General features: G+C 49.0%; 10 protein-coding genes across 10 annotated transcripts; 4 read left to right on the top strand and 6 right to left on the bottom strand.

Annotated features, from left to right (window-relative positions):
• Positions 1–1,315: 1,315 nt before the first annotated feature.
• On the bottom strand, positions 1,316–1,751 carry LTR64_006647 (uncharacterized protein; the record flags this gene model as incomplete). Its single annotated transcript, XM_064900976.1, has 2 exons — positions 1,316–1,614; positions 1,664–1,751. 2 exons carry the CDS (start codon positions 1,749–1,751, stop codon positions 1,316–1,318), a joined length of 387 nt encoding a protein of 128 aa, XP_064752052.1.
• A 429-nt stretch (positions 1,752–2,180) lies between these two features.
• Positions 2,181–3,064, bottom strand: LTR64_006646 (uncharacterized protein; the record flags this gene model as incomplete). Its single annotated transcript, XM_064900975.1, has 3 exons — positions 2,181–2,379; positions 2,450–2,715; positions 2,807–3,064. The coding sequence occupies 3 exons, from the start codon at positions 3,062–3,064 to the stop codon at positions 2,181–2,183; spliced, it is 723 nt and encodes a 240-aa protein (XP_064752051.1).
• A 790-nt stretch (positions 3,065–3,854) lies between these two features.
• On the top strand, positions 3,855–4,654 carry LTR64_006645 (uncharacterized protein; the record flags this gene model as incomplete). Its single annotated transcript, XM_064900974.1, has 2 exons — positions 3,855–4,444; positions 4,522–4,654. The coding sequence occupies 2 exons, from the start codon at positions 3,855–3,857 to the stop codon at positions 4,652–4,654; spliced, it is 723 nt and encodes a 240-aa protein (XP_064752050.1).
• Positions 4,655–6,196: 1,542 nt separating this feature from the next.
• Positions 6,197–7,183, top strand: LTR64_006644 (uncharacterized protein; the record flags this gene model as incomplete). The annotated part of the gene is made up of 1 exon (XM_064900973.1): positions 6,197–7,183. One exon carries the CDS (start codon positions 6,197–6,199, stop codon positions 7,181–7,183), a length of 987 nt encoding a protein of 328 aa, XP_064752049.1.
• Positions 7,184–7,361: 178 nt separating this feature from the next.
• On the bottom strand, positions 7,362–8,432 carry LTR64_006643 (uncharacterized protein; the record flags this gene model as incomplete). The annotated part of the gene is made up of 2 exons (XM_064900972.1): positions 7,362–7,814; positions 7,887–8,432. The coding sequence occupies 2 exons, from the start codon at positions 8,430–8,432 to the stop codon at positions 7,362–7,364; spliced, it is 999 nt and encodes a 332-aa protein (XP_064752048.1).
• A 948-nt stretch (positions 8,433–9,380) lies between these two features.
• KOG1 (Target of rapamycin complex 1 subunit kog1) lies at positions 9,381–13,733 on the top strand (the record flags this gene model as incomplete). Its single annotated transcript, XM_064900971.1, has 1 exon — positions 9,381–13,733. The coding sequence occupies one exon, from the start codon at positions 9,381–9,383 to the stop codon at positions 13,731–13,733; it is 4,353 nt and encodes a 1,450-aa protein (XP_064752047.1).
• A 947-nt stretch (positions 13,734–14,680) lies between these two features.
• LTR64_006641 (uncharacterized protein) lies at positions 14,681–15,367 on the bottom strand (the record flags this gene model as incomplete). The annotated part of the gene is made up of 1 exon (XM_064900970.1): positions 14,681–15,367. The coding sequence occupies one exon, from the start codon at positions 15,365–15,367 to the stop codon at positions 14,681–14,683; it is 687 nt and encodes a 228-aa protein (XP_064752046.1).
• A 1,955-nt stretch (positions 15,368–17,322) lies between these two features.
• DUR3 (urea active transporter) lies at positions 17,323–19,606 on the bottom strand (the record flags this gene model as incomplete). The annotated part of the gene is made up of 5 exons (XM_064900969.1): positions 17,323–17,555; positions 17,608–17,949; positions 18,001–18,928; positions 18,984–19,275; positions 19,326–19,606. The coding sequence occupies 5 exons, from the start codon at positions 19,604–19,606 to the stop codon at positions 17,323–17,325; spliced, it is 2,076 nt and encodes a 691-aa protein (XP_064752045.1).
• Positions 19,607–20,747: 1,141 nt separating this feature from the next.
• LTR64_006639 (uncharacterized protein) lies at positions 20,748–21,422 on the bottom strand (the record flags this gene model as incomplete). Its single annotated transcript, XM_064900968.1, has 1 exon — positions 20,748–21,422. One exon carries the CDS (start codon positions 21,420–21,422, stop codon positions 20,748–20,750), a length of 675 nt encoding a protein of 224 aa, XP_064752044.1.
• Positions 21,423–21,797: 375 nt separating this feature from the next.
• On the top strand, positions 21,798–24,341 carry LTR64_006638 (uncharacterized protein; the record flags this gene model as incomplete). The annotated part of the gene is made up of 3 exons (XM_064900967.1): positions 21,798–21,806; positions 21,869–21,970; positions 22,017–24,341. 3 exons carry the CDS (start codon positions 21,798–21,800, stop codon positions 24,339–24,341), a joined length of 2,436 nt encoding a protein of 811 aa, XP_064752043.1.
• Between the last annotated feature and the right edge of the window lie 89 nt (positions 24,342–24,430).

Below are 24,430 nucleotides of genomic sequence, written 5' to 3'. Positions count from 1 at the left end.
TATGCTTGTTGCAGGAGCATTTATCAAACATGCCGTTGTAAGTGCCAAGTCTTTCGAACTGGTGTTTTAGAACACGTCCAAAAAGTACAGAACTTTGCATGAATACTGCTCTTCAAGGTATAGTCTAACTTCAACTTCTGCATGAAGCATAGGGTGGCAATACGCGTATCCGCTCGAGGCAAACCTCTGATTCGTCACAGCAGGATCAGGCGGGAGGCGGTTGTCTTTCTCCGTATTTGCAATCTACGTGATCGTCTTTGCATCCCATCTTCGAGATTGCAAGGAACATCGAAAACCCGGAGTCATCACCCAGCCACATTGGCATGCCACGGCAAAGGAAAAGGTTATCCACTACTCATGAGCATGAGGTCGGGAGCTCCAAGAAGATGAAGTCTACAATTCCTCCCGTTGAGTCAGATACAGAAGTCCTGGACGATGATGATCTCTGCAGTATCTGCAACCTTTTGCTCCTGAATCCGGTCACAACGACCTGCAGACACACTTTCTGCGAATCGTGTTTCTCGCATTGGGCTGATATTTCACTAAATACACAGCGTATTGGGCTAGGTCTTGATATAGATGAAGAAGTTGTATTGCCGCCACGTGAGATTGAAGCAAAATGTCCGATGTGTCGTACTGTATCTGCAGCGCCCCTCAATCAAGCCAGAAATGACGACCTGTTACAAAAGTATCCTTTGACATATGCTGCTAGATCAAAGGAACACCTTCGAGAACTGGAGGATGAGGATGGCAACCTGGTTGAACCAGTCACTATTTACATTGGCAATGAACACAACCTCATGCGACGAGAATCCGACGGTTCTGGTAATATACACTCTTGGAGGTTCTTCATTCGACTGAGCCGAAACGACATTGTAGAGGAGGTGCATGTAAGTTTTCACATAATGCTGGTGCTGACAGATTTATTGATCCCATGAAGGTTTTCTTACACCCTACTTTCCGTCAAAACCATGTCATTCTCACAAGACCACCCTTCGACCTCAGGAGGTTGGGTTGGGGTACATTTTTGATTAATTGTGCCGTGCTTTTACGAGCTGGCTGGTCATGGGTAAGCTCTGACGCCGAAGACACTCCCGACGGGGCACCAAAAGGCAAAATCTCCCTACAGTGGATGCTGGACTTCAGTGGTCGAGGCAGCCAGGCTCGTTGCGTTTTGAAGGTCAAAAGGCAGAAAGAAGATCAGATGCATGAAGACGAGAGGCAGTCCGAAGTCACTCGTCGATTGTGGAATCGACAAAGAGAAACAGATCCAGATTACGTTCCTCCTCCTGATATCTGACTCAATACAATATTATCAAAAGTACCATATTTCACCGGCTCCCTTGCCCGTCTTCAGGTCATCCAGATGTTCATCTATACCCTTTCGGAATTTTGCAGCGACGACTTCCGCAGGAGGTGCACCCTGAGGTTGCGGACCATCATAGCCAGGCTTCGTCGGCAGAGGTCGAAACCACGGTACATCGCTAGACTGGCCTCGAACTTCTTCGAAGTCAGCATTAGTAAAGCCACCGCCCATAGTGATAAACGCAAGATTCGACCTCAGCTCGTTTATGGCAGCCTTTGCATCCTCGACACTTGAAGCTGTCCTGGCGACTATTTGAGTTAGTAGTAATTCTGTTTCTAGGGATGTAATGCTGCTTACCCTCGAATTCTGGCTTGGCGGCATCGATACATGCTTGTAGATGGCCAGGATTCTTCCCCAACAGCAGGAATGAATTCGATTTCGCCATCTTATAGCGACGTCTCACTTTGTAGCAACTTGTTTGCCTAGACCAATCGACAACAACGATAAAAGACGGCTTAACTTGACAGCCTTTAATGTTGAAGATCAATGATACTATGAAATGTCCGTGAACGTATATAGGACGTCCGACCCCAGGAGATCTACTACGATGAGATAGTGCCAAGTTTATCGGAGAAAGTCTGGGTAAGCACCAATCAAATCTGTTTTTCCTTTTGGTCTATATTTCTCACGGCTCATAGGAGCTACGAGCAACATGCTATACAAGTGTTTGTACATAAGTTGTAATCTAGCGAGGTCATACACCTTTAAGGTCGAAAACTCAATAGATCGACAAGTGCTGGCACCAGATGTCTCCCTAAATATCGACTGTCCTAATGAAGGACAGCTGGCACTTCTTCGCACCCTCTACGCACCTCTAAGCAGGTATGCTCACGCCTGAAATGCTCTCCAATTCCTTCAGCAGCTTCTCTTGTGCTTGTACATCCGCCGCTCCTTGGTGGAAACTTTTCTTACCCTGATGATACCAATGTTGCCCACATGCACCTTGTGCTGTTCCCTCAGCTAGACTGACATAGGATTTTACACTGGCTTGGATATCTCCAGTTGCTCCAGCACTATGAAAGAGTTAGTATGTGTCTCTTGGTCACGTGGCTTACACAGTTCAAGAGCTGAAATACTACTTACCCGCCCATTTTCGTAGGAACCCAACCCGGATCAAGACTCGTGACTGTAACCCCCTTTGGACCATATCTCTTGGCGAACGCGAACGCCATCATTGTGTTGTGTAGTTTCGAATCGCCATATCCACAGTTTTGGATGTCTCTCAGAGATGGGTCTCCGCCTTGGTGTAGCATAGAGCTAAGGAATACCAATCGCTTTGGTGGCGGCTGTACCAGGCATGCGAGGACGTATGGTGCTAAAGTGTTTGTTGCGAATATTGGACCAGATCGCTAGAGCAACGGTAAGCATCAAATCGTGTCAAGATGGCCCCACATCACTGTGCTATAGTTGCCGCCGGCGATTGTTCCATGGATCACTTACCATCACACCGGCATTATGAATAATGGCATCCCATGGCCCTTTGTTGTTTAGCTCATCTGCGAGCTGCTTCGTTTCTTCCAGAGAAGATAGATCAGCCACTAGAGCTTCGTCAGCCCCAGGGCAAGCTTTCTCTGCATCTTGTGCTCGCTGGGCGTTCCTAGCGTGAAGAGTGACTCTATGTCCTTTTTTCACAAGTGCTTGTGCTGCTAGGCTGCCTAGACCGTCAGCTGACCCAGTAATAAAGATCTTTTGCGACATTGAGGTGAATTCCAAGAAAATAATTGAGAACAGGGAAATGAAGACAATGACAGTGAGGACAGATCACATTGCTGACATATCTCGAGCCTGACGAGCATCTCGTGGGCACGGAGTTAAAGGCGATAGCCATCGGTTCCTTGACATCACGATATGGCGTGGCACCGAGGATAGTGAGGATCATGCAGAGAGACTTTCAATTGTCGATCATGGCGTTAAAGGTGCAACGTAGAATATAGTACGGAGTACCATTCAGCAATTAATGCATTCACCATCTTTCAGCTTGAGATGCGGGAACGCATCTACTGGTGTTCAATTACACTATGGTTGTCTTCAAGCCATATACCGACATCAAATTCGTGTTCGTTGATCGCCGGTAGCTATACATTCATCTGCCAGCAGCCTGATCCTGCAGTGATGACTTCAAACAGGATCGTACACGCGCTCAATCGTTCTGAAAATGTCGTGCTTGGAGCTGTCGAGTATACGACGTGATTGTACGACTACGGATCTACTACGTGCAATTGCGATTGCAGATACTCTCGGTGCCAAGTATGAAAAATATGCTTCAGTGCTTGCGAAGGCAGCAGTCCAAGACCTACTCGTCCAATGATACTGGGACTTAACCGAGATCATGCAGCCACAGCCAACACTTTCGCTTCTACTCCAAGTAGAGAATGGGCTTCAGAGGTTGATAGGAAACTGAAAGATAAGACGCGGAGAAACATAAATGACAGGTTCTCACACTTTTGTCCACAGAAATTCTTCGCCGTTCTTCTTGTGATCACGCGACATGGCGGCAAATGAACCCACACCCACTGCCAGCGGTTCAGACTCAGCTGCATTAAACCGGGACACAATTGGGGATAACGAAAATGGGAACGGGAATAACGGCAACAATCCAGGCACTCAAGAGCCTCAGATTAATGGAGGAGCAATCGTGTCTTGGTTCGATAAGTTTTTTCAGGATGTGATGACCATCTCGTCCTTTGGCGCGGGCATCACCTTCACAGTCATCTTCCAACCCTATGATGAGTCTGAACAGGACGTCAAGCGAAATCTTTCGGCGCAGACAGTTAACAAACTCCTTTCCGTCAGCTGGTTCTGTTTCGTCCTGGCGCTCACGTGGAGCGCTATCTTGAAGAGCGCCTTCGACTTCAACAAGGACAACCTTGCGACTAGCCTCACTGGCCGACCACGCTCTAAAATTGCTCATGGTTTGACCGCATTCGCTTCCTTCAGTGTACAGGCATTGGTCCTTATCGGCTTCTTGATGTCTTCGCAGGCGATAATGGCGTTCAGCTCGACAATAGGCAAGGCCGCTTTCTGGACCACCGCTATACTCATTGGTGCCCTTGCTTGTGCTTATGTGTTTCAATGCGTGTATGTGATGTTCCGGACTATATGTTGCACAACAAGCACTAATTTCGAGCAGAAGATTTATTTCTGGTCACTGACAGTATTCCCATTATCAAAATTGTTATATCTGGCGAATCAGAAAACACTCTCATGCTAAAGACTTGGGATTCCGAACCAGCACGAAGTCGTGCACACTTCACTGCAATAACCTCTGTCCTCGACAAAGGGAAGTAAAAGTTCAAGTGGCTCAAGTGCAGACATACTAAGAGGTGGTTTCATATCCAGAAGTTACAGTTCCCAGCGAGCTTGCACTTCTTGGGAATGAGCAAAAGGCCAAAAGATCCAGCTTGTCGATCCAAAATTCATTGCATTTGTTACTGATCACACTTTACCACAGTTTGCCACGGAATTGTAGACATGAGTCTTGGTGAGCGACTCAGTGGACAGGACTTGTCGAGCATCGAGGCATACTGTGTGCAGAATCCCCAGCCCCATTGCCACCTCCATCGCAAGGCCTTCTTTAGATTTTGGCGCCCAAATAAGCGCTTTCATGCCCGGTTATGTCTTGGTCTGGCCTTCGTTACCAGACCGCTCTGCATTGAACTTCCACTCCACATTGATTGTTTCGTGCTAAGGTTGACAGGCAATTGGTTATTTTTGGACCTCAGTACGCTCATACTGCATGGGCCAGCGTCTTTGTCCTTAAATGCAAGCGTTAAGATCTTGAAAGCTACATGGCATGTTCTCTGGGACCTGGAGGTCACTTTTCGTGGGCCTCGTTGGTGGTCTCGCGATCGTGTTCACAATATGGTACTGCTTCAAGCGTGTAGGCTGCTGAAAACGCCAGAGAACGTCTGACGGGCCGGCGTGATTTCAGGAGGGGGTGGTCAGGCTGTCTCTTGGCTCACCTCCTTCTTTTGTTTCGATTCGATCGAGCTCGCACGAGCCTGCCTGGGCCAACCAGACCGTCTTCTCGGCAAGGTTAAAGTTAGCATAGAGACAATCATCGCCTGCCGCATTAACCATTGCCTGACTCGCATAGTGGTAGTACTTGCAATCCTGTGCTATTAAGGAAGCTTCTAGCCATGGTGCGAGTCACGCAAACTCATCAACTGGCGTCGGAAGTGGTCCTGCCATTTCCTCTTAGGGTCAATACTGCGACAATAGGAAGCTAGCAGTCGCAACAAATATTAGTGCTATCACTTCAGAGCTTTGTTCATAGCTACAATGCGATATCTTTACTACACTTCGAAGATCGACGATGATAATCATCCAGTTCGTGAATCGAAGCTAAGCCCTAAACTGTGCATCGACGCGCCTCAAACACGAAGTCGTACACGTGCTGGCTATAGAGTAGTTACCGTAGATCATGGGCTTTTAGAAGCGCAGTACGGCAAACATATCAGTGAATTCAATATGGTACATTCGGATAGACAATTTGTCCGCTTCAAGAAAGTGTCAAGCTTCGACAAGCAATAGACACGCATACCTTACCATCTAGCCCAATGGATTCGAGCATAGTCTCGCTCAGAATCCAGATGGGATTGCGTTCGCTTGTGGCAGTTCATAAGATGTGTCCATTGCCCACAGGAAGAGCGATCTTCTCGTGCAGTGTAAGCTGAGTGTAGTAGTTGACTAGAGATAGGAACGTCTCACTATACAGAGAGGGACAAGACACTTTCTCCTCCACGAATACTCGGATACAGCGCTCGAGTCCAACAATCAATCTGCCACACTCGATATACTGCCTAAATGACGATGGAAATTCCAACCAAAATGCGCGCCTGGCAATACGCAGCCATCACCTCAGGACTCGAGAAGTCCCTGAAACTCAACACCACCGCTGCAGTTCCCAAGCCCAAACCACAACAACACCTAATCAAAGTCGACTACGTCGCGCTCAACCCAGTAGACTACAAGCCAGCTGAAACAAGCTTGATGCGACGCTTCGTTATCCCTAACCCTGCAACTCCTGGTATCGACTTCGCCGGCACAATTGCACAACCTGCTCAGGGCAGCGATCTGAAAGTCGGCGATAAAGTCTTTGGCTGTGGACCTTCTCCTTTTGCAGGTGGTATGTTAGCGGAATATGCGGTGGCAGGCACAGATTCCACTGTGCGCATTCCTGAAGGCGTTAATTCACTTGATGCCAGCACGATTGGCGTGGCTGGCTTGACTGCATATCAAAGTCTTGTGGCTCATAACCCAAAACGGGTGTTGATCAACGGCGGTAGTGGAGGAACAGGTGTATTCGGTATTCAGATAGCGAAGGCAATGGGCTACTATGTTGTATGCACCTGCAGTGGGAGGAATGTGGAGTTGTGCAAAGGACTGGGAGCGGACGAAGTAATCGACTATACCGCAGGAAGTGTGACGGAAGCGTTGAAGGGGAAGAACTTCGATCATGTGGTGGACAATGTCATGGCAGACCTCCAGCTGTTCAGAAGAGCGTATGAGTACACCTCAAATGGCGCCAAGTACATCGTCGTAGCTGGAATGCCTACCTTGAAATTTGTGGGACAGAATCTGGAGATGAAATTTTGGCCTGCATTGCTGGGTGGTGGCAAGCGAAGGTCTGAAGGCATGTTTGCTCAGGCGAACGTGGCGGAATTGGAGAGGATAGCGAAGTGGATGTCGGAAGGTAAGGTAAAGGCGGTGATAGACCAGCAATTCGGATTTGAAGATGTCCCCAAAGCGTTTGAGAAACTGAAGACGGGGCGTGCTAGAGGCAAAATCGTCGTGGAAGTGTGTGCGAAAGCATAGCCAGAAGCAACAGTCGTCTTGTACTTTATTTTTCATAGTTTGTAAAGTCCCGCTCGATGTTTCGACATAATGTTATGCTCTTTCTGTCTTGCTAGAAGCACTATCTGCCTGATGTTGATACTACTTCTCGCGAACAACAGCAAAGCGGCACTATTCCATTTCGTGAGACAAGCAGCCGTCATCTAACAAGGTAGAATTCACCGTTAGCACCAGCATGGCAGACAATGTTGACAAAGCCATAGTCCGCCGAGAGCACAACCCTCATGAACCCAGGTTCTTGCGATCCATCGTAGACTTGTTGACACGGCAACAACGGAAAGATGTAATGCGGCGCCGGACCACGTAACGGCAGATTTTCGCGGTTCACAAAAACATGTGGGTATCGTTGCTGGCCTATCTGCTGCCTGTAACGTAGCCACAGAGCTGCTTGTTCAAAGGTCCGACGTTGTTGTAGATTCAATCCACCTAGAGGTCCGGCGACGATGTCAAACACTTGGTTTTCAATGTTGTGTTCTTCGTCAGTATCGGTTTCGCTACCAGCAGGATCTTCTTGCTCTTCAAGAGCTGTCTCGTAATCGGTTTCAGAGTCATTCGAAGTATCTTGTTTAGAGCAGGTGTCTGCGCCGGGTTCCTTTACAAGGTTGTTTTCAGTGTCAGTAATGGGACCCTTGCACAAAGCTCATTGAGCAGGATGTGTACTAACCATGAATGGCTGTACGCCAAGGGTGTCGACCTTCTCGTGGCTTCGTGTTTTTCTGATCGGGGATACTGCTGTGTCAAGCGTCTGTGGTGCTGTGGAAATTTGTGCTCGCTCGTTAGAGGCATGGTGAAGTTGCCCTGATGACGATATTGATACCAACGAGTGCTGCGAACTGTAAGATGTAAACGTTTGGGGCGGATGCCCAATTTTGGACGGGTCTGGTCGTCTTATACTGACCCCACCGAAGGTGGAAGCAGTGGAAAGTGAAGATTCACCTACAACGTTACTCTGCGTGTCGTGCTTTGCTCTTAGACTGGTAGAGCCACCGAAATGTATCGTTGGAGAATTGCTCGAACCTCCATCGCGGCTATAGCTTTGAAGTGTAGGCTGTGAGACCACATGTTCCAGGAATTGCCTTCTTTGTGGTGTTGACCAACGGCCACGTTCTTCGTGGCGGTGCTTTCGAACACGAGCGAAAGGATTGGGGTGAGCACAGTCACGGAGTGATCGCGTGGGACTGTACTGAGGTCGTTCTGCTGGTTGAACCATCGTGCTTCATGGTAATAGCAGGATAGCGGTCTGGTATGATGTGAGAAAAGATTAGGCAGTAGTGAATCTGGTAAAGTGGCTCAACCGATTGTAGCTGTCGAAGAATACCAGTGAGTGTGAAATTCGCGAGCAAGAGACGATAGGTATCAGTACTAGCAATGTGAGGAAGGCACGTCTTACAGCCTCGACACGCTCCTTCCATCTTGAAAGCAAGAATCGTCAATAGTCACGACACAGTTGTGAAGCTCAACCCTCCTCACTACTCTGCTTTTTTTCAATAGTAGGCTTTTCTGAGCATACAAGTTCATCCGCACAATTTCCTCCATCCGTGCCAGTACTGTCTACTTCTTCACTCCTCAATCATCTAGGTGTAACTGCCTCTGAAGAAGAGCAGTTGCACTCTGAAGCTGACCATCATTGATCTCGCGTGTTTCTGCCGGATATGCCTTGACGAGTTTGAGACGAAACGAGGTACCACACTGGTTTTATACTCTAGACAGAGATGGTCAAAAGGCTATACCATGAATTAGCCTCGGAGAGAGCGTGCTCGTAACATCACTCTTCCATAATTTTACTGGTTCGGAATATGCGGAGTTAATGACTTGGAGCTGCACTCTTGTTAAGCTGCGGGGCCAGCCGTGGCTACCAACGGCTGTTCCAGGTGCTATTTCCAGTTAAGTTGACCAAAATGCGGTGCTTGAGTGACGGTCGTTTGTGTCAGAGATCCTTCACTGGCCATACTCGTGCTGAATTGCACGAGCACTTTTTTACACAGTTCTCACTGAGAGGCGCATCCTGATCGGAAGTAATTCTTCGTTTCAGTATTTTGTGGTCGCACGCCGACGCGTTTGTCTATCCACTGAGCTCTATCCACCTTATTGCAGTGCATGAGGATTGCGCTCGTGCGAGATGCGAGGTTGTGCAAACGGATGCAGTTGAGGCGGCGCAATGGCACGGAATGGGATGGTGAATGGAGACGGCGGCAGCAGACATGAAGTAAATCCTGCGACGACCCAAGTCAATGGCCATACAACCAATGGAAACTACAGCAGTGAGGACTACTTTACCAGGACAAAGACCTCACCACAACGTAATGGTACCCGGCCGGGAGACCTGAGTCTGACAGATCGTTACACAGGCGAGCGCTTCCGTTACTTTTCACCCGTTTCTGGTGGTGCCGATCGACCTTTAATTCACCCTACCGAATACGAAGGAAATGGTCCTCGAAGACCTTCCGGTCCGTCTCGAACAAGGAGTGATGCTGGTCCACAAGACCGAATAGGTGCCAGGGTAGAGCAAGAGCATGATTCGCAATCGCAAATGCACCTTCGTCATGGCTGGGACAACGATTATGCTTCCTCTGAATTTCTGGCTAATCTCCAGGCAAACTTCTACATGTACTATACTGACAAGCGTCATGACAACAATGGCACTCAGTCGAACGAAGCCTCCCTGTATCCGAGCAAGGATTGGCGTATGAAAGACCGTATGAAGACTGTTAGTGCTGCTCTGGCTATATGTCTCAATATCGGAGTCGATCCCCCGGACGTGATCAAGACCAATCCAACCGCAAAACTCGAAGCATGGACAGATCCCACTGCAAATCTGGGCGGTAGTAAAGTTATGGAGCAGATTGGGAAAAGATTGCAAGAGCAGTATGAAAGTCTGAGCCTTCGGACACGGTACAAACAATACCTGGATCCCAGCATAGAAGAGACTAAGAGGTTCTGTGTGTCGCTACGCAAGAACGCAAAAGATGAGCGCGTTCTGTTTCACTACAACGGTCACGGTGTGCCACTCCCAACAGCCTCTGGCGAGTTGTGGGTTTTCAATAAAAACTACACGCAATACATCCCTGTTGGCATCTACGACCTCCAAAGCTGGCTAGCTGGTCCAAGTCTGTATGTTTACGATGTCAGCCATGCTGGCAATATTCTTCACAACTTTGACACCATGATCGAGAAGCATCAGAAGGACAATGATGAACTCCGAGAGCGCGACCCCAACGCACTAATTCAGAATTATGGTGACTGCATACAGCTTGCCGCATGTGAACGAAACGAAATGCTACCGACGAATCCCGATCTGCCGGCCGATCTATTCACCTGTTGTCTCACCACTCCAATCGACATAGCTCTAAGATGGTTCGTCCTACAAAACCCTTTGGACTGTCCCATCACGGTCGAAGATACCAAGATTCCCGTTCCTGGTCGCCTACAAGATCGACGAAGTCCCCTGGGAGAACTCAACTGGATTTTTACCGCCATCACAGACACTATTGCATGGAACATATTGCCTCGCCATCTGTTCAAGAAGCTCTTTCGCCAAGATCTTATGGTGGCTGCACTATTCAGAAATTTCTTGCTTGCGGAGAGAATAATGAGAGCCAATCATTGCCATCCGATTTCCTCCCCCAAACTTCCCGAGACACATCGTCATGCCCTCTGGCAGAGTTGGGATCTTGCCCTAGAAATGGTTGTTCGACAGATGCCTATGCTTATCAAACATGAACGAAACGAAATCCAGTACGAATATCAACACTCCGACTTCTTTGCTCAGCAGCTCACAGCTTTCGAAGTCTACCTTAACTCAGGACCAACAGAAGAACGTGCCCCTGATCAACTGCCAATTGTCCTGCAGGTGCTTCTTAGTCAGGTGCATCGGCTACGAGCCCTGATATTGCTCAGCAAGTTTCTCGATCTTGGTCCGTGGGCAGTGCATCTCGCATTGAGCATCGGAATTTTTCCTTATGTGGTGAAGCTGCTACAAGCTGCATCCATCGAACTCAAGCCAGTCATGGTCTTTATCTGGGCGAGAATTATGGCTGTCGACTATACTGTGCAAAGTGATCTAATGAAGGACAATGGTGTACAATATTTCATCAGCATAATGAGCCCTAATAGCGACATTCCGGTCGGAAACGCTAGCGAGCATCGCGCCATGTGTGCTTTCATTATTGCAACTTTCTGCAAGAACTATCCACATGGACAGACCGTCTGTCTGACAAGCGAGCTGATGAACTCCTGTATCATGAATATGGCTGAGCCCGAGAATCCGCTGCTCAGACAGTGGTCATGCTTATGTTTGAGTATGCTCTGGCATGACTACAGTGAAGCTAAGTGGGCCGGTATCAGGATAGGTGCACATATGAGGTTGACTGACCTCGTTTTTGACCCTGTACCTGAAGTTAGAGCAAGCATGTGTCATGCACTGACCAACTTCCTAGGTGTGCCGGATCTGACCGATCAAATTGAGCAGATTGAGGAGGGCATTGCACATGAGATGTTACTTCTCACTAATGATGGAAGTGCTCTTGTAAGGAAAGAGCTTGTAATATTTTGGTCAGCCTTCATGAAGAGGTATGAGAACAAATTTGTCATTGCAGCTTACGAACAGTTACTTGAGGAGAAGGATAGACATCCTGATAGTGGCTTAAGTGACGGCCTCAGTGGTGTGACCATAGCCGGCAGTTATTCTGCGAACACTGTCTATGGATCAGCGTGGTCTCACATCCTTATGCTGTCTGTCGATCCACATCAGGAGGTAGCATGGCTAGCATCAGCAGTTGTCGATTACATTCATGATGTGATGCTTACCTCACCGATGGCTGATCTTGCTTTACATGTGGTCAACGACCTGCTTAAATCGTCGAAAAAGTCAGCGGCTTCAATCAAGAAGGTGCCGTCTGTTGAATCACTCAAGTCTGCTGTCTCGAGCCGACCGAGCACACCGCCTGCAGAATTGAGGAAAAATGAAAGCTACCTTTCTCTAAGCATCAAACGTACCGCAAGCTCCCTCAGAACCCTGGTTGGTGGCGGGCCTAGTCAGACCACTCTAGTCGAGAAGGACACATTTTCAAACCCCAAGCAATATCCTGCCAATACACCACGAGGTCGATTGCCAGCAGAGTGGTCTAGGCCACCAGATTCAATGCAGCCACAAATAGGTCATTACCACCAAGCGCCCTTTCCAAAGACCGCAGGCTTCAATCGCAAAGGTGTTGACTTGGAACAACAGCCCTCGCTGCCTCTCGAAAGTACGCTACTGCAATGGTCAACAGAATACTTTCGCGAACCACAGATGCGTCCGAACGACCCAGACGAGCCAGGCTCTGCTGACTACAATCAACGTCTCTGGCGAAGAACTCGAAACGAGCGTATCATAGCGGACAATCAGCCTCTCAAATCGCGAGCTGCATCCTCGAAGTGGACGCGCTTAGAAGCGTTTATCAACAACGGAACTCAACCGACTAGAATGACCTTCCACCAGTTCGATAGTCATCTTGTAGTCGCTGATGACAAGGACACCATCACTGTCTGGGATTTTCAATCCAACTCTCAATTGTCTCGTTTCTCGAATGGCAATCCAGAAGGTACAAGAATCAGCGATGCGAAATTCATGAATGAAGATGACCAGCCTCTGCTCCTCGTTGGCTCTTCTGATGGCGTCCTGAAGGTCTACAGAAATTACGCGAATGGTAACGAGACGAAGTGCGTGACTGCGTTCCGTGCACTCAATGAGCTGATACCTAGCACTAAAAATGCCGGGTTAGTCTTTGATTGGCAGCAAGGCCAGGGCAAGATACTGACGGCAGGCGATCTGCGCACGATCAAAGTATGGAATGCTGCTACAGAACTTTGTGTGGGCGACATACCTGCTCGCACTTCGTCATGTGTTACCAGTTTGACCTCCGACCAGCTAGCAGGCCAGATCTTTGTCGCTGGCTACGGTGACGGTATGGTCAGGGTGTTTGACCAGCGACTCAATCCTCGAACAGCAATGGTGAAGGCTTGGAGAGAACACCAGCAGTGGGTCACTGGTGTCCACATGCAAAGAGGCGGTGTTCGAGAACTCATTTCTGGGTCGCGCAACGGCGAAGTCAAACTGTGGGATATTAGGTTAGACGACGCAATCATGTCCATTAATGCTACTGGTGGCGCTACAGCAGGCACATATCACCGCAGTTCGCAACACCCCGATGGTGGATACTATGACCACGCTCATTCACGAGTGCCAACACTACGTTCGCTTTCTCTTCACGAGCATGCACCTGTGTTCGCAGTCGGCACTGATCAACATCAAGTTCGCACATTCAACACCAATGGTGATGCGCAGGGTATCTTCGAGCCATTATCTTCAGGTGTGTGGTCAAAGGCGACCAGTTCAGCAGCCAGCGCGGCCTCGGCAGTAGTTGGTGGCTACAGAAGAAATGCTATTGTGGCAACAGCGTATCATCCTCATAAGATGCTGCTCGCAGTTGCTAGTGGTGGAGATGGTCACGTTAGTCTAGTTGGCTATTAGGAAGGGCTTGATCAGAATAGGAGAGACAAAGATTGGCTTGTGTCGAATGGGACACCTTCGAATTTGCTATCTAACAGCAGACCAGCCTTACTGGAGCGAACTTTGAGCGATATGGGGAGTTTAAGGTCAGCTAGGAAGGCATGAAACTAATGGTATCGTTATGCTCTAACAAAGGTGTTAGATATGGTCATAGGCGAGCGCACGGGCTATCCGGATGGAAGGCTTACTTCAGGAGAAGTTTTGGTTCTGCGAGCCATGGTCTGATAACAAAGCTGGAGACAGGAGGGCTTCGAGCAAAGTGACAACAAACTGTGCGTCACGCTCAATTGTATTAATTGTGTATCCTTCCAGTCCATCCGTATGGTAGCACTTGTACACAAATGAAAGAGCTATGAATGTAACCACTGTTCTCCGATTCAAGGCTTGAAAGATCGAGAGCGAGTAAAAGCTTATCTAGTCAGTCTGTCTTTCTCTGCCTCGTGGTTAAATGGATTGGAGATGAAAAGCCCTAAAATTCAAGGTCACTCTCCCTCGTGCCTTCCCCCTCCCACATCGCTGTGCAAAGAGTCGTTCCTGCCACAGTGAATGCCGTGGTAGTCTATTCGAGGCAAGCGCAACTGCTCGATCAGCGTCGTACCTTCCGCAAGACTGGCTGTGTAGCACTGAAGCGTGCTTGAATGTGCTCTTGAGAAGTGTTCCTCAAGATGGCCGAATAAAAATGCTGCGGGAGTGAAGTTGTGTTCGATACTGACTGCAAGCAAGCTCAAACATTACTCAATTTTCGAAGACTGACACTCCTCGTATCAGGTCTTTAGGACAATGCCCTAACCATTGCTTGCTATTATTCCCTCGTTGTCTCGCGTTACAATACTGGTTCTGTCGGCTAGTCGCTCGTTCCGGCCTATAGCCTGGTATCGATGCCAGCGGCCTCGCCATCAACCGACACATCACCTCCCCTTCTTGCCTCTAGCCTGCTTACGCTCGAGGAACTTCCGTTCAAGTGCCACAAGTCTATCAGCAATAACGTTGAATTTCGGAGGCATCTCTACCGACTCGATATGATGCATGACAAAAGAATCATAGCGCTTGGGGAGGCTTCGACCAATCTTGAAGATGACTTGTTCGTCGGAATAGGAACCACCGGCATCGATGATGTCCTGGGCACATGATTGGACCTCGTAGATGAAGTTGCACATGGTTTGGTTGGATGAGAGTCTCATGGCTTCCATGCGGTTGTATGATGACTTTCTGATATTGTAGTCGGTGTCTTTGTATTGGTCTGTCATGGCTTTGAAGGCTTCGGCGGGAGTCAAACAGTCGTAGGTGGTTCGTCCGACAGTGATGCCGACTGTTGAGCGGAGGATTGCCCATGCTCGTCTTATTCCTTCCTTCTGTACTTTGTAGTCGTCGTGGTCCTGCTCGAGGAGCGCGCAACCTTCTTCGGTATCCGGGTACTTGGTGTCGTCCTTCCAGTCTGGTTGTGCCTTGAGCTCAAATTCTCCTGTGAGGTATTCCCAGAGACCTTGACGAGTTGCCACGTAGCGAAGTTCTCGAGCCCATCTAGGATAGCCGAGGGACGATTCTAGTGTTGCGATTTCGTAGTCAGCCGCGACCAGAGTCTCGTAGTAAGACATGTTTGTGTATTCCTGGTCGCGCGAAATGAGCGGTATTGCTTCAGTTTAGTCTTGGCCTCTCTCCGAAGGTAGATCAAGTTGCAGAGGTTTGAGAAAAGAAAAGGTAGGGAGAAGAGAAGCAACCTTAGATACCTCAAGCGAAGTGCAGATCATGCGGGTCAGTACTAGACCTAAGAAAGAAACATCACTTCGGGACGCTTGAAGCAAACAGGATTAAGTGATATTCAGCAGTCAGAAGTTGAGACTGCACAAGGATGGCGAACGACGTGAGAGTGCAGGCGTTCTCGAGTGTTCGCAGGAATGCTTCGATCGTTACTGATGTAGCCTCCTTCTGCAATCTGTGAAGATCATTTTGACCTTCCCTTCCACGATGCCAATATTTCCACAATACTTGTTAGGGAGGCAGCAAATTTCGTCGCCAAAACAGGGCTTTTGTGTCCTACGAGTAGTAAGCTCATTAGCACAGCATATCACAAAGTAAGCAATGCGGGAGAGTTGTGACCAGGGAGTATGCTACACGAGGCTGGAATGTTTTGATTTGTTTGAGGTGACCGCATCTCGGCCTTGAAGACATCTAGCGCAGAATGGCAGGTAGAGGAGACCATATCGAATCGACTCTACCTCAGATGACGCGTCTGTAGTTTCGCTGAATCTGAATGTGCTTCGAGCGAGATTATCCAACAGGTCTCCTCCTCTTCGTTGCTCCAGTGCTCTTGCTGTACAAGGTCGCGTGTTCAGTGATGACAAGTGCGTTTGTGGTTGCGGCTGCATGGCCATGCGTGCAGTAAGTGGACTGCTGTGACCCAAATGTTCCAGACCTTTTCGTAGACTTGTTCACGAGAAACGTTTCGTTAATTTAGCAATCACTGTACACCACTTGGTTAGCACAATTTCCCTCCATAACCTCGAGTTTCCCCTCGTAAGCACGACCTGGCTGTACTCCTCCTCCTTAGACCTGGCTAGAATTTGGTGCACTCACAATGTAACGCGACCACGCTGAAAATAAAGCCCAAGCTCAAAAACAAGATAACCATAGGATCAACCTTCAGTCCCGGGCTCTCGTCTGTATATAACCTCAGCATCGTTCCTGAGCTTCCACCCGCACCAGCAGCTCTCGTTGAGCTCGGCCTAGCATTCTTGACAGTTTCTTTGTGATCAGCAGCAGCGCGACGACGAATAGCACTTCGTGGGCCACCAGGCGGACTCGAGGCACGCAGGACGGACGTCGAGCCACCTTTGGCAGGGGTGGAGGAATTCTCTTGGTCGGAGGTCACTGGGGAGGAGGCGTCGGCCTGTGAGCGTTGGTTAGCATGTGCGTGAGGTATCCTAGCGACTTTAAACCCAGCATTCTGGGATAGCCTGTAGTTTGAAGGGTTTCCTTCGTGGTGTAGGGCATACCATTGTGGTATTAGGGGCGCGCGAGCGCTTGGTTTTCTGGTAATCGTGCTTGTGTTGTCCCTCTGATGAGTCTGATCGCCAGCTGGTACCCTCGAATTAGAATAGAAAGACAGTGGTTGTATATCAAGTTTGTCGCGGGATTATGGCAACAATGGGACAACAGTAGTACTTCTTGAACTGAACACAGTTGCGACCCACAGAGTCCGGGGAAAATGAATAGGCATGCCAAGGCTCTAAAGCGAGCCTTGTGTCACCCCTTTTTCGAGCTCAAGTGACCATGTCGCGTCTGAGGCGTCTTTTTTGACCTTGCCTGAATGGTGTTGAACTTTACTATAGAATACTTGATCATGTGCTTGTGCGTTGACCAAAGCAACACAAAATCAAGTCGAACCGTGAGGAGCCTTACGAGGTTACGGGACGAATTCTGGGAATCATGGGAAGACAGGTCATGAACATAACAAAAAATGAGTGTATTTACTTCTGTATAAATATATCAAAACGTTCTGAACGGGTATCGTCGTCATCAGTCATGTCGCATTTCAGAAAAACTTCCTCTTTTATCCAGTCTTCGTTGCTTCCACAACAGACTTCTCTGTAGGAGTAACAGTACCACTGTACTCTTCGTTGACCTCCTGCACACGTCCTTGAATAGGAGGTCGCCTCTTTCCAGTAAGATCCAGATACATCGATTTGATGGTATGAGCGGCGGTCTTTCGTCCTTGCCAGACAGGGAAGATACCGACGCAGAAGCAACTGACGAGAAGCCACAGTATGCCTACGACCACCCAACCTAGAAGGCCGTCAGTAATCCGGACACAGATACCAAGAGACTCGCAACTTACCAGTAAAGAATCTTTTGCTAAAGACGTACTTGCTTCCGTACATCGGCATCGGCCACAGGACGAGCAAGGCGATGGTCATGAAGATGGTCAAATAACGTGCCATCTTGGCGACTTTGTTAAGGTGAGCAACCTCAGCATCTTCAACAGCTTGCGTTCGATGCTCAGATCCTGGAACGAGCTCAGGATCGACAGCACCACTGGCCACACTGCTTCTTCGAACAATTTCGCTGTCATCTCCTCGACGGATGTTTTTCATTGATAACCAGTCGTAATTCTGAGGCCCGAAGGCGTAAGTAAGAACTGGAACAAACACAATTGGAGAAAGCAGTGCAGCGACATTGCCTGGTTTTGTTAGCTTGACATGCACGATCAGAATCGAGAAGAGCAACTGACCTGCCAACATAGGGTTGTTCGAGCCAGTACATAGGACGTCCAAGGCATTACACTGTTTCTTTGCCGTGACCAGCCAAGCAGTGAGCGAGCAGACCAGGCCTAAGAGTGGTGAGAATGCAGCCGCGTACCAATTCTGACCCTTCCAAGTCAGTGTCAGAGTGGCTGGTATGACGGCTGCTGAGATTATAACACCCATCATGAGATAAATATAGCCCATGCCGACGCCTGCATAATAGAGTCCTGTAGAGAAACCTGCCATAATGATAGAGTACACCACACAAGAAACATGTGACATTCTGATCAAGAATCTGCCGCTAGCTTGCGGATTAATGTAGGTCTGGTAGATGTCGTAGGTGAAAATTGAGGAGACAGCAATGAGCTCGGCCGACATGGCTGATGTCACTGCCATGAAGATAAGTAGGAGTGTCGCCGAGGCACCTCCCTTGCCGAGAAGGGCTGTCGCCGCATGAGGCAAGACCAGACCTGCTGAGACCTCGTGTACAGGAATCCGTCCAGGATAAGTTGGAAAGACAGGATTGTTCTCTAGTGCCAAAGCTGCCAAGCCCATAGTCGTAGCACACAGCCAAGGTATGGCGAACCAGGAAATGCCACCCATAACATAGCCAGGTAGAGCGTCGACTGGTGACGCAGCGATGGCTTTGTTATAGTACCCGTTATCCAAGAAGACGGTGCCGAAGTTACCAACGATGTTGATGCAGAAAAACACGATTCCCTCCCTAGAGTGCATAGTTAAATAGCTGCCCTCTGCATTGCCCTCAACTGGATGGGCCTCTGAAGCAGCGACCAACGCATTGTATACAGCGCTGGGGGAGCCAAGGAGTTCACTTGTGGCGTATGTTGTGAACGCAAAGAGAAGAATGATAACGAGAATAATGACAGTGTGGACGTAATCTGTCAAAAAGGTCGCCTGTGGTAAGAATTTAGCCAATGCTTTCCCAATTAATACGACATATGGATCTTACCTTGATACCGCCAAACATTGTGTAGAGCACTACGCCAATAGGCAGTAAGAAACAAGCTGCAGCTGTTGGCACACCGGTAAGCGACTCCACTACAGCAGAACCGCCAGTGAGCAACATGGCTGTGACGAGGATGTTGGTCATCAGACCAAATATGAGGAAAACGATGTGAGTGAATTTGCCATATCGAGCTCGGACAACCTCGAGAAAGGTATGAGCATTCGGAGCCCGCCTTTTGAGCTCAATAGCGAGTGTTGCAAAGAGAATGATTTGGACTGTTGCACCTGAAGCGTACCTGTTGCTGCTGTCAGTATTTCGTAGTAGAAGTCTTACGTAGGTCCATACCAGAAAGGACCGGAGACACCATAGTTGTAGGCGACACCTGATGACTGTAATAACGTGGCTGCCCAGGTCCAACTACTGACGACGGCACTAGCCACCAGGCCAGACTTCACCGTCCTGCCAGCAGTCGAGAATGCCTCGGATGTTTGCACCTCGTTATGGTAACGTTTGAGTGCCCATGTCGTCGCGATCATACCAAGCGCGAACGCGAACCCTAGTCCAAGGATAATGCCATAACCAGTGGCTTGACTAAGAGGGGGACCGACTCTCGAAACGTCTGCCATTGCGACGTGTCCTTTGTGGAATAGCAGTGGTTGCAGAGCAGGAGAGATGCAACGAGATATAGATTATTTTCAGCCCGCACGACGGGTGTATAGGTTTATATAATACTCTCGATATCATGGTTGGACCATCCGATTGACAGCCGTTCCAGCACCAGAGACATCCCGTACGAGTCTATAGTTCGGCAGCACGAGGGTCTTCCTGTCAGCCATGATCTGTAGTTCTCGACGGGCCTAAACCTTGCTGGCCTTGCTTTGCATGCATATCTTGAGCCAAGCAGTCACGCGAGGTCGGAGACGAGCGCATAGTGCAAGGGTAGAGCATGTTGCGCAGTCTTACAGGAACGTTGTTTGTAGAAGTTTGCAGTCATATCAATCCAATGTAATCGAGCCAAAGGTTGAGGTTTGTGGTACATAGATAAGAGATCGATCCGACCAATCAGAACATGCAGCACCATGCTACTAAGATCGACGTTGGTATCAGGGTTTGTAGGTGCGACAGGCACGTTCGTACAGTTCACGGATTTGCCAATCACACGCGACTTGATGATAGGCGTGCAGGCTCGTCGATTAGCCTCGACAAATAGGAGATCAAGCAATATGTCAAACACGCTTGAAAATTTCCTTCTCCCACATTGCAGGGTTGGACAACAATCACTTGTTCAGAACAGCAGATAGCGAGAGCCGATACTCGGGTGCATGTGGTCAAGCGAATAATACGGGGCGGTATACTCTTATGCTGCTCTTTGACTACCAGTCAGGGCTAGCTGCTTAACCATCCTCTTCACAAGGCCTCTGCAGCCCGCACATCCGTGGGGAAGCATGTTCACTCGAGTGTCTGAGCGCTCTATCTAAGGGACATAGCATTCAGGTCGCAATGTGTAGCAGGAGAACTTTGTTGGGGCTCGGACTCAAATGTGTGTGAGGCATCTACTGTGCGCACATAAGTAAATTTGCAACAGACCATATCAGCAACCTTAGCATATCAACTCAGTGCAGGCCCACAAGAGGCTGATAGCAGGTTGATAGAGGAACCTGCGACAGGATTCCATGCCACGTGTAGATTTCCCAATCTCGCAATCGTACAGCCGATCTTGTGGTAGTTGTTTGATGACATTCGAGGGAAGGTCTAGGCCCTATTGTATCAAGGTGTCTTGGTTCTTGTGTCTGGTACGTTATCTCTCCAAGGCCATGGGACTTGCCAAAGGACCGATATGGCAATCACGAGTCCAAACCAACCAGTGAAGGAGAGAGCAATCCAGCCGACCACAGGACTGTAGGCAACCACGACCAAGCAGAGGAAGATAAAAGCTGCTACGACAAGGCCTCCGACAAGCCCACTGATGAGAACAGCATAAGCCTGGACCTCGAATTGACTGTGCTTGCCGTGCTGACCATCCCAATCTCTTTCCCAATGTGCTCGGAAGAAAGTGAGCAAGGTACTTCCTAAGCTGGCAAAGGCTAGAGCAAGAAGGAAAAGAAGCCAACTGATTGCGAGGAAGGTCTGGACCTGAGCCTGGCTATAGTATGCTGCCGGATTTGACAGATCTGTGTTAGCTGAAAGGATGAAAGAGAAGGTGACCGATGTGCCGAGAGTACTGATGGCGATAATGGTTTGGAAGAGCCCAGTGAAGAAGGTCGTAACACTCTTCCCAGCGTGTTTTGTCATTGGCTTGATCTTTTGCAGCTCGTGGCCGTGTTCTGAGACGACACCAGTTCCGCTCTTCACAATTTGTCTTCTTCCGGCATCTCTTGAGACATAGTTGTCTTTACTGTTTCCCGTGCCCACTCGTGAAGAGGTTTCGTCCAGCTCATCCATGTTCTGATCTTCTGGGAAGTGAAGATGATGCCTAGCAGCCGATGTTCACAGCTTAGGAGGATAAGCTGACCTCGAATCACGTATTTTGCAACAGTAGGAAAGCTTCGCGTGACCTGTGTACAGTGAGTGAACGATCAGACCGAGTCAGGTCGAACAGTCATCTTCGTCGGTCATGGTTGCAGCCTGTCCAAGCTACTGCTCGATCGACACGGAAGGCGCGTCTCTCTCAGTGCTATCGCTCCTGCTGCTTCGTGCTCGCAAAACAGGTGATCGTCTGACAACCCACAACCCGTAGATTTGGTCACTACATCAATTGCCAATTCATCGCATGCCATCTCCAATATATTAGACGTGTATTGCATACGACGAGTATAGATGGATCTTGTGAGTTGTTCTCGTGACGCGTAGATTGCCTACAGGGCCATGTGCTGATCCCAATTATCCAGTTGCAACGCCTCATCGCCGGCTCAGCCTCTTCAAAACAACAACGTGTTCCTAGCCAGAATGAGCGACTTGGAGCCTGCAAGAGGCTGTGTAACGCTCTACAGGTCTGTTGCATCTACAGTCCAAGCTGCTCGGCCTAACAGGATGTAGAACATCTGGCGTAGCTCTTCCTCGCTGTCTGAGGATGATGCCACCGCTAGCCATGTTGCCAACATTCTTCGTCGGTTGAACACGATTCTTGAAGACGAAGCAAGAAAGGCCGCACCACATTCATGTCTGCTCTGGACAGCAGCTAACCAGATCTACATCATCGTCGCAAAGCTTGCATTATCTTCTAGCAGTAGTGAAGTTGTCGATCATGCCGTCCACTTCTTCCATTTCCTCATTAATGGAGAAGTCGAAGGTGTGCTTGATAGCAAAATCTTCGCAAGGTCTTTGATCGACCTAGTACGACGAACCACATCTCCAACTACTAAAGTAGTAGACGAGCAAGGTGAGTCGGCACTCATTGAGCTATTGTTCGAGATATGTACCAAAATACGTTTGGATCCTGACATTCTACCGGCTTGGTTCTACCCGGAGCGTGTACCGGGCAAATCACTTTCTTCACTAGACGCAAGACGCAGTCAATTTCCGTTGTTTCATCTACTAGTTGATTTCGTTCACTACGATGGACCTACTGGTGACTTCGCTCGAACAGCCTTGCTGTATCTCACCGAAACGTCGCCGAAATCCAGGCCACTTGAGAAATGGATGATGGAGAGTGACCTAGCACATCAGATGGCCAGTGGTCTCAGTGCTCTGTACGCTCGACTTAGTAGACAGGCGCTAAGTATCAGTAAGAGAGCACTGCCGATACTGGCCTTCTCAGACGCAGCTGATGCCAAGGACGAGCCAGATGAGTTTTACGAAGACGCTGGGATGGACATGCGAGCATTTCTGTCATACCTAGCCTTTTGGCAAGATACACTTTCGCATTGCAAGTCTTCTGAGGTTCGAGATACGTTGCTTGATTCCTTTCAGGTCTTGTTCGTGGAACAGCTCCTGTATCCGTCTTTGCTAGAGTCCTCGGACGTCGAGGGAGGATCAACTTCAGCAGTCATGCTCCATCTTTGCCGATTCCTGGATGCCATCGACGATCCGCAGCTCATAGAACGAATGTTCAGTTATCTCTTCGCCATTAAATCGCAGCCTGCCGTGGCTAAGAGCCAGCGACCACGGACCAGAATTTCGATGAGTAGACGCAGGAGCATGGAACAGCTAGCGACGCTTGCCTCACTGACAGACAACCCATCACCTGAACTCTTCAGTCTCCTTGATCTAATTGTGTTCAGCTTGCGATCGAGTAACGCTCAGACCGTAGTGGCCAGTTTGAAACTCATCACAATACTTCTAAGACGACATCATCCCCATGTGAAGCATCAGCTATTTGCTGAGGAAGTACTGAGCCCAGGTGCCAGACAGAACTTGAGTGGATTGAACAACACTATGATGACCTTGTTTGACTGTGCGAGCGTCATCTCCGATGTTAGCACAATGGACCAGTCTTTCCAGGCCGCCTTGAAAGACGCCCAGACATCAATGGAGCACCATAGTTGCTTGTTCACTAACAACAACGATCGCGGGTCGAAGACAGAGATAGTGGCTATCTCAACCAGCTGCAAAGTCCTGGAGCATATGACCAACCTGTTAGAGTCGTGGTTCGCCAACGATACACTGGTCAACCTCGAGCTGACAGGTGCGCTCTCGGGTCTTGCAGCATGCGAACATATTCTCATGCGAAGCTGGCTTGTTCCCACACAGTCAAGTTCGACGGGCATTATGGCCATCATTACCCAGCTGGTACAGCAAGTCAAACTATGGCGAGCACAATACATCGAATGGGATGCCTTCTATTCAATCCAAAAGGTCGAGCTCGCAAGTGAGGACGAACTTTTCAGCCTCGGTCAGCCGTCTGGCCCGCAGAGCGAAGAAAGAACGTCGTGTCCCAAGAAGACCAAGGTCGAATCTTCGTCTCCATCTGTACAGGCAATGACCAGCAAGATGGCAGCTGTAGATATTGGCTCAATAGACGGTCGGATAGCGAGCAATGGCAGCACAGCTGTTGAGCACGGGTCGTCACGAAAAGTGTCAGATGGAAGCAATGATGCAGAAGGTTCAGTGACAAGCATGCGGAGCATATCGTCTAGCACCCTCAGTGCCACTTTACTGGAGACAAGGATTCCGGTAGGATCGTCTCAGATGACTCAGGTCGACTCATCAAGTCGTGAGGGAGCTGTATCGCAGGATGGCGAGGCAGACCGTGGAACGGAGGCAGTCACAAGTCGCGAGACAGCAGCAGAGCAGGACCAACCATCCACAGCATCATTACGACACGTACTGACACAAGCAATCATTCTCCAGGAATTTGTTTTCGAATTGGCAGCAGCACTTCAGATACGGGCTACGTTATTTGATGAAGTCGACTTGTCGTAGGGAGATTGAGTTCGTCAGTAGTGGTCGCATGGGCATTTGCAGCTCAATAGACTCGTGAGCATAAGTATAGATAGTGCGGAGGAGCACTT

The sequence above is a fragment of the Lithohypha guttulata genome (assembly GCF_036872675.1).
Source record: "Lithohypha guttulata strain CCFEE 5908 chromosome Unknown scaffold_5, whole genome shotgun sequence".
Taxonomy (NCBI): domain Eukaryota; kingdom Fungi; phylum Ascomycota; class Eurotiomycetes; order Chaetothyriales; family Trichomeriaceae; genus Lithohypha; species Lithohypha guttulata.
Note: the sequence above shows the minus strand (reverse complement) of the source record. Positions and strands in the feature narration are given on the sequence as shown.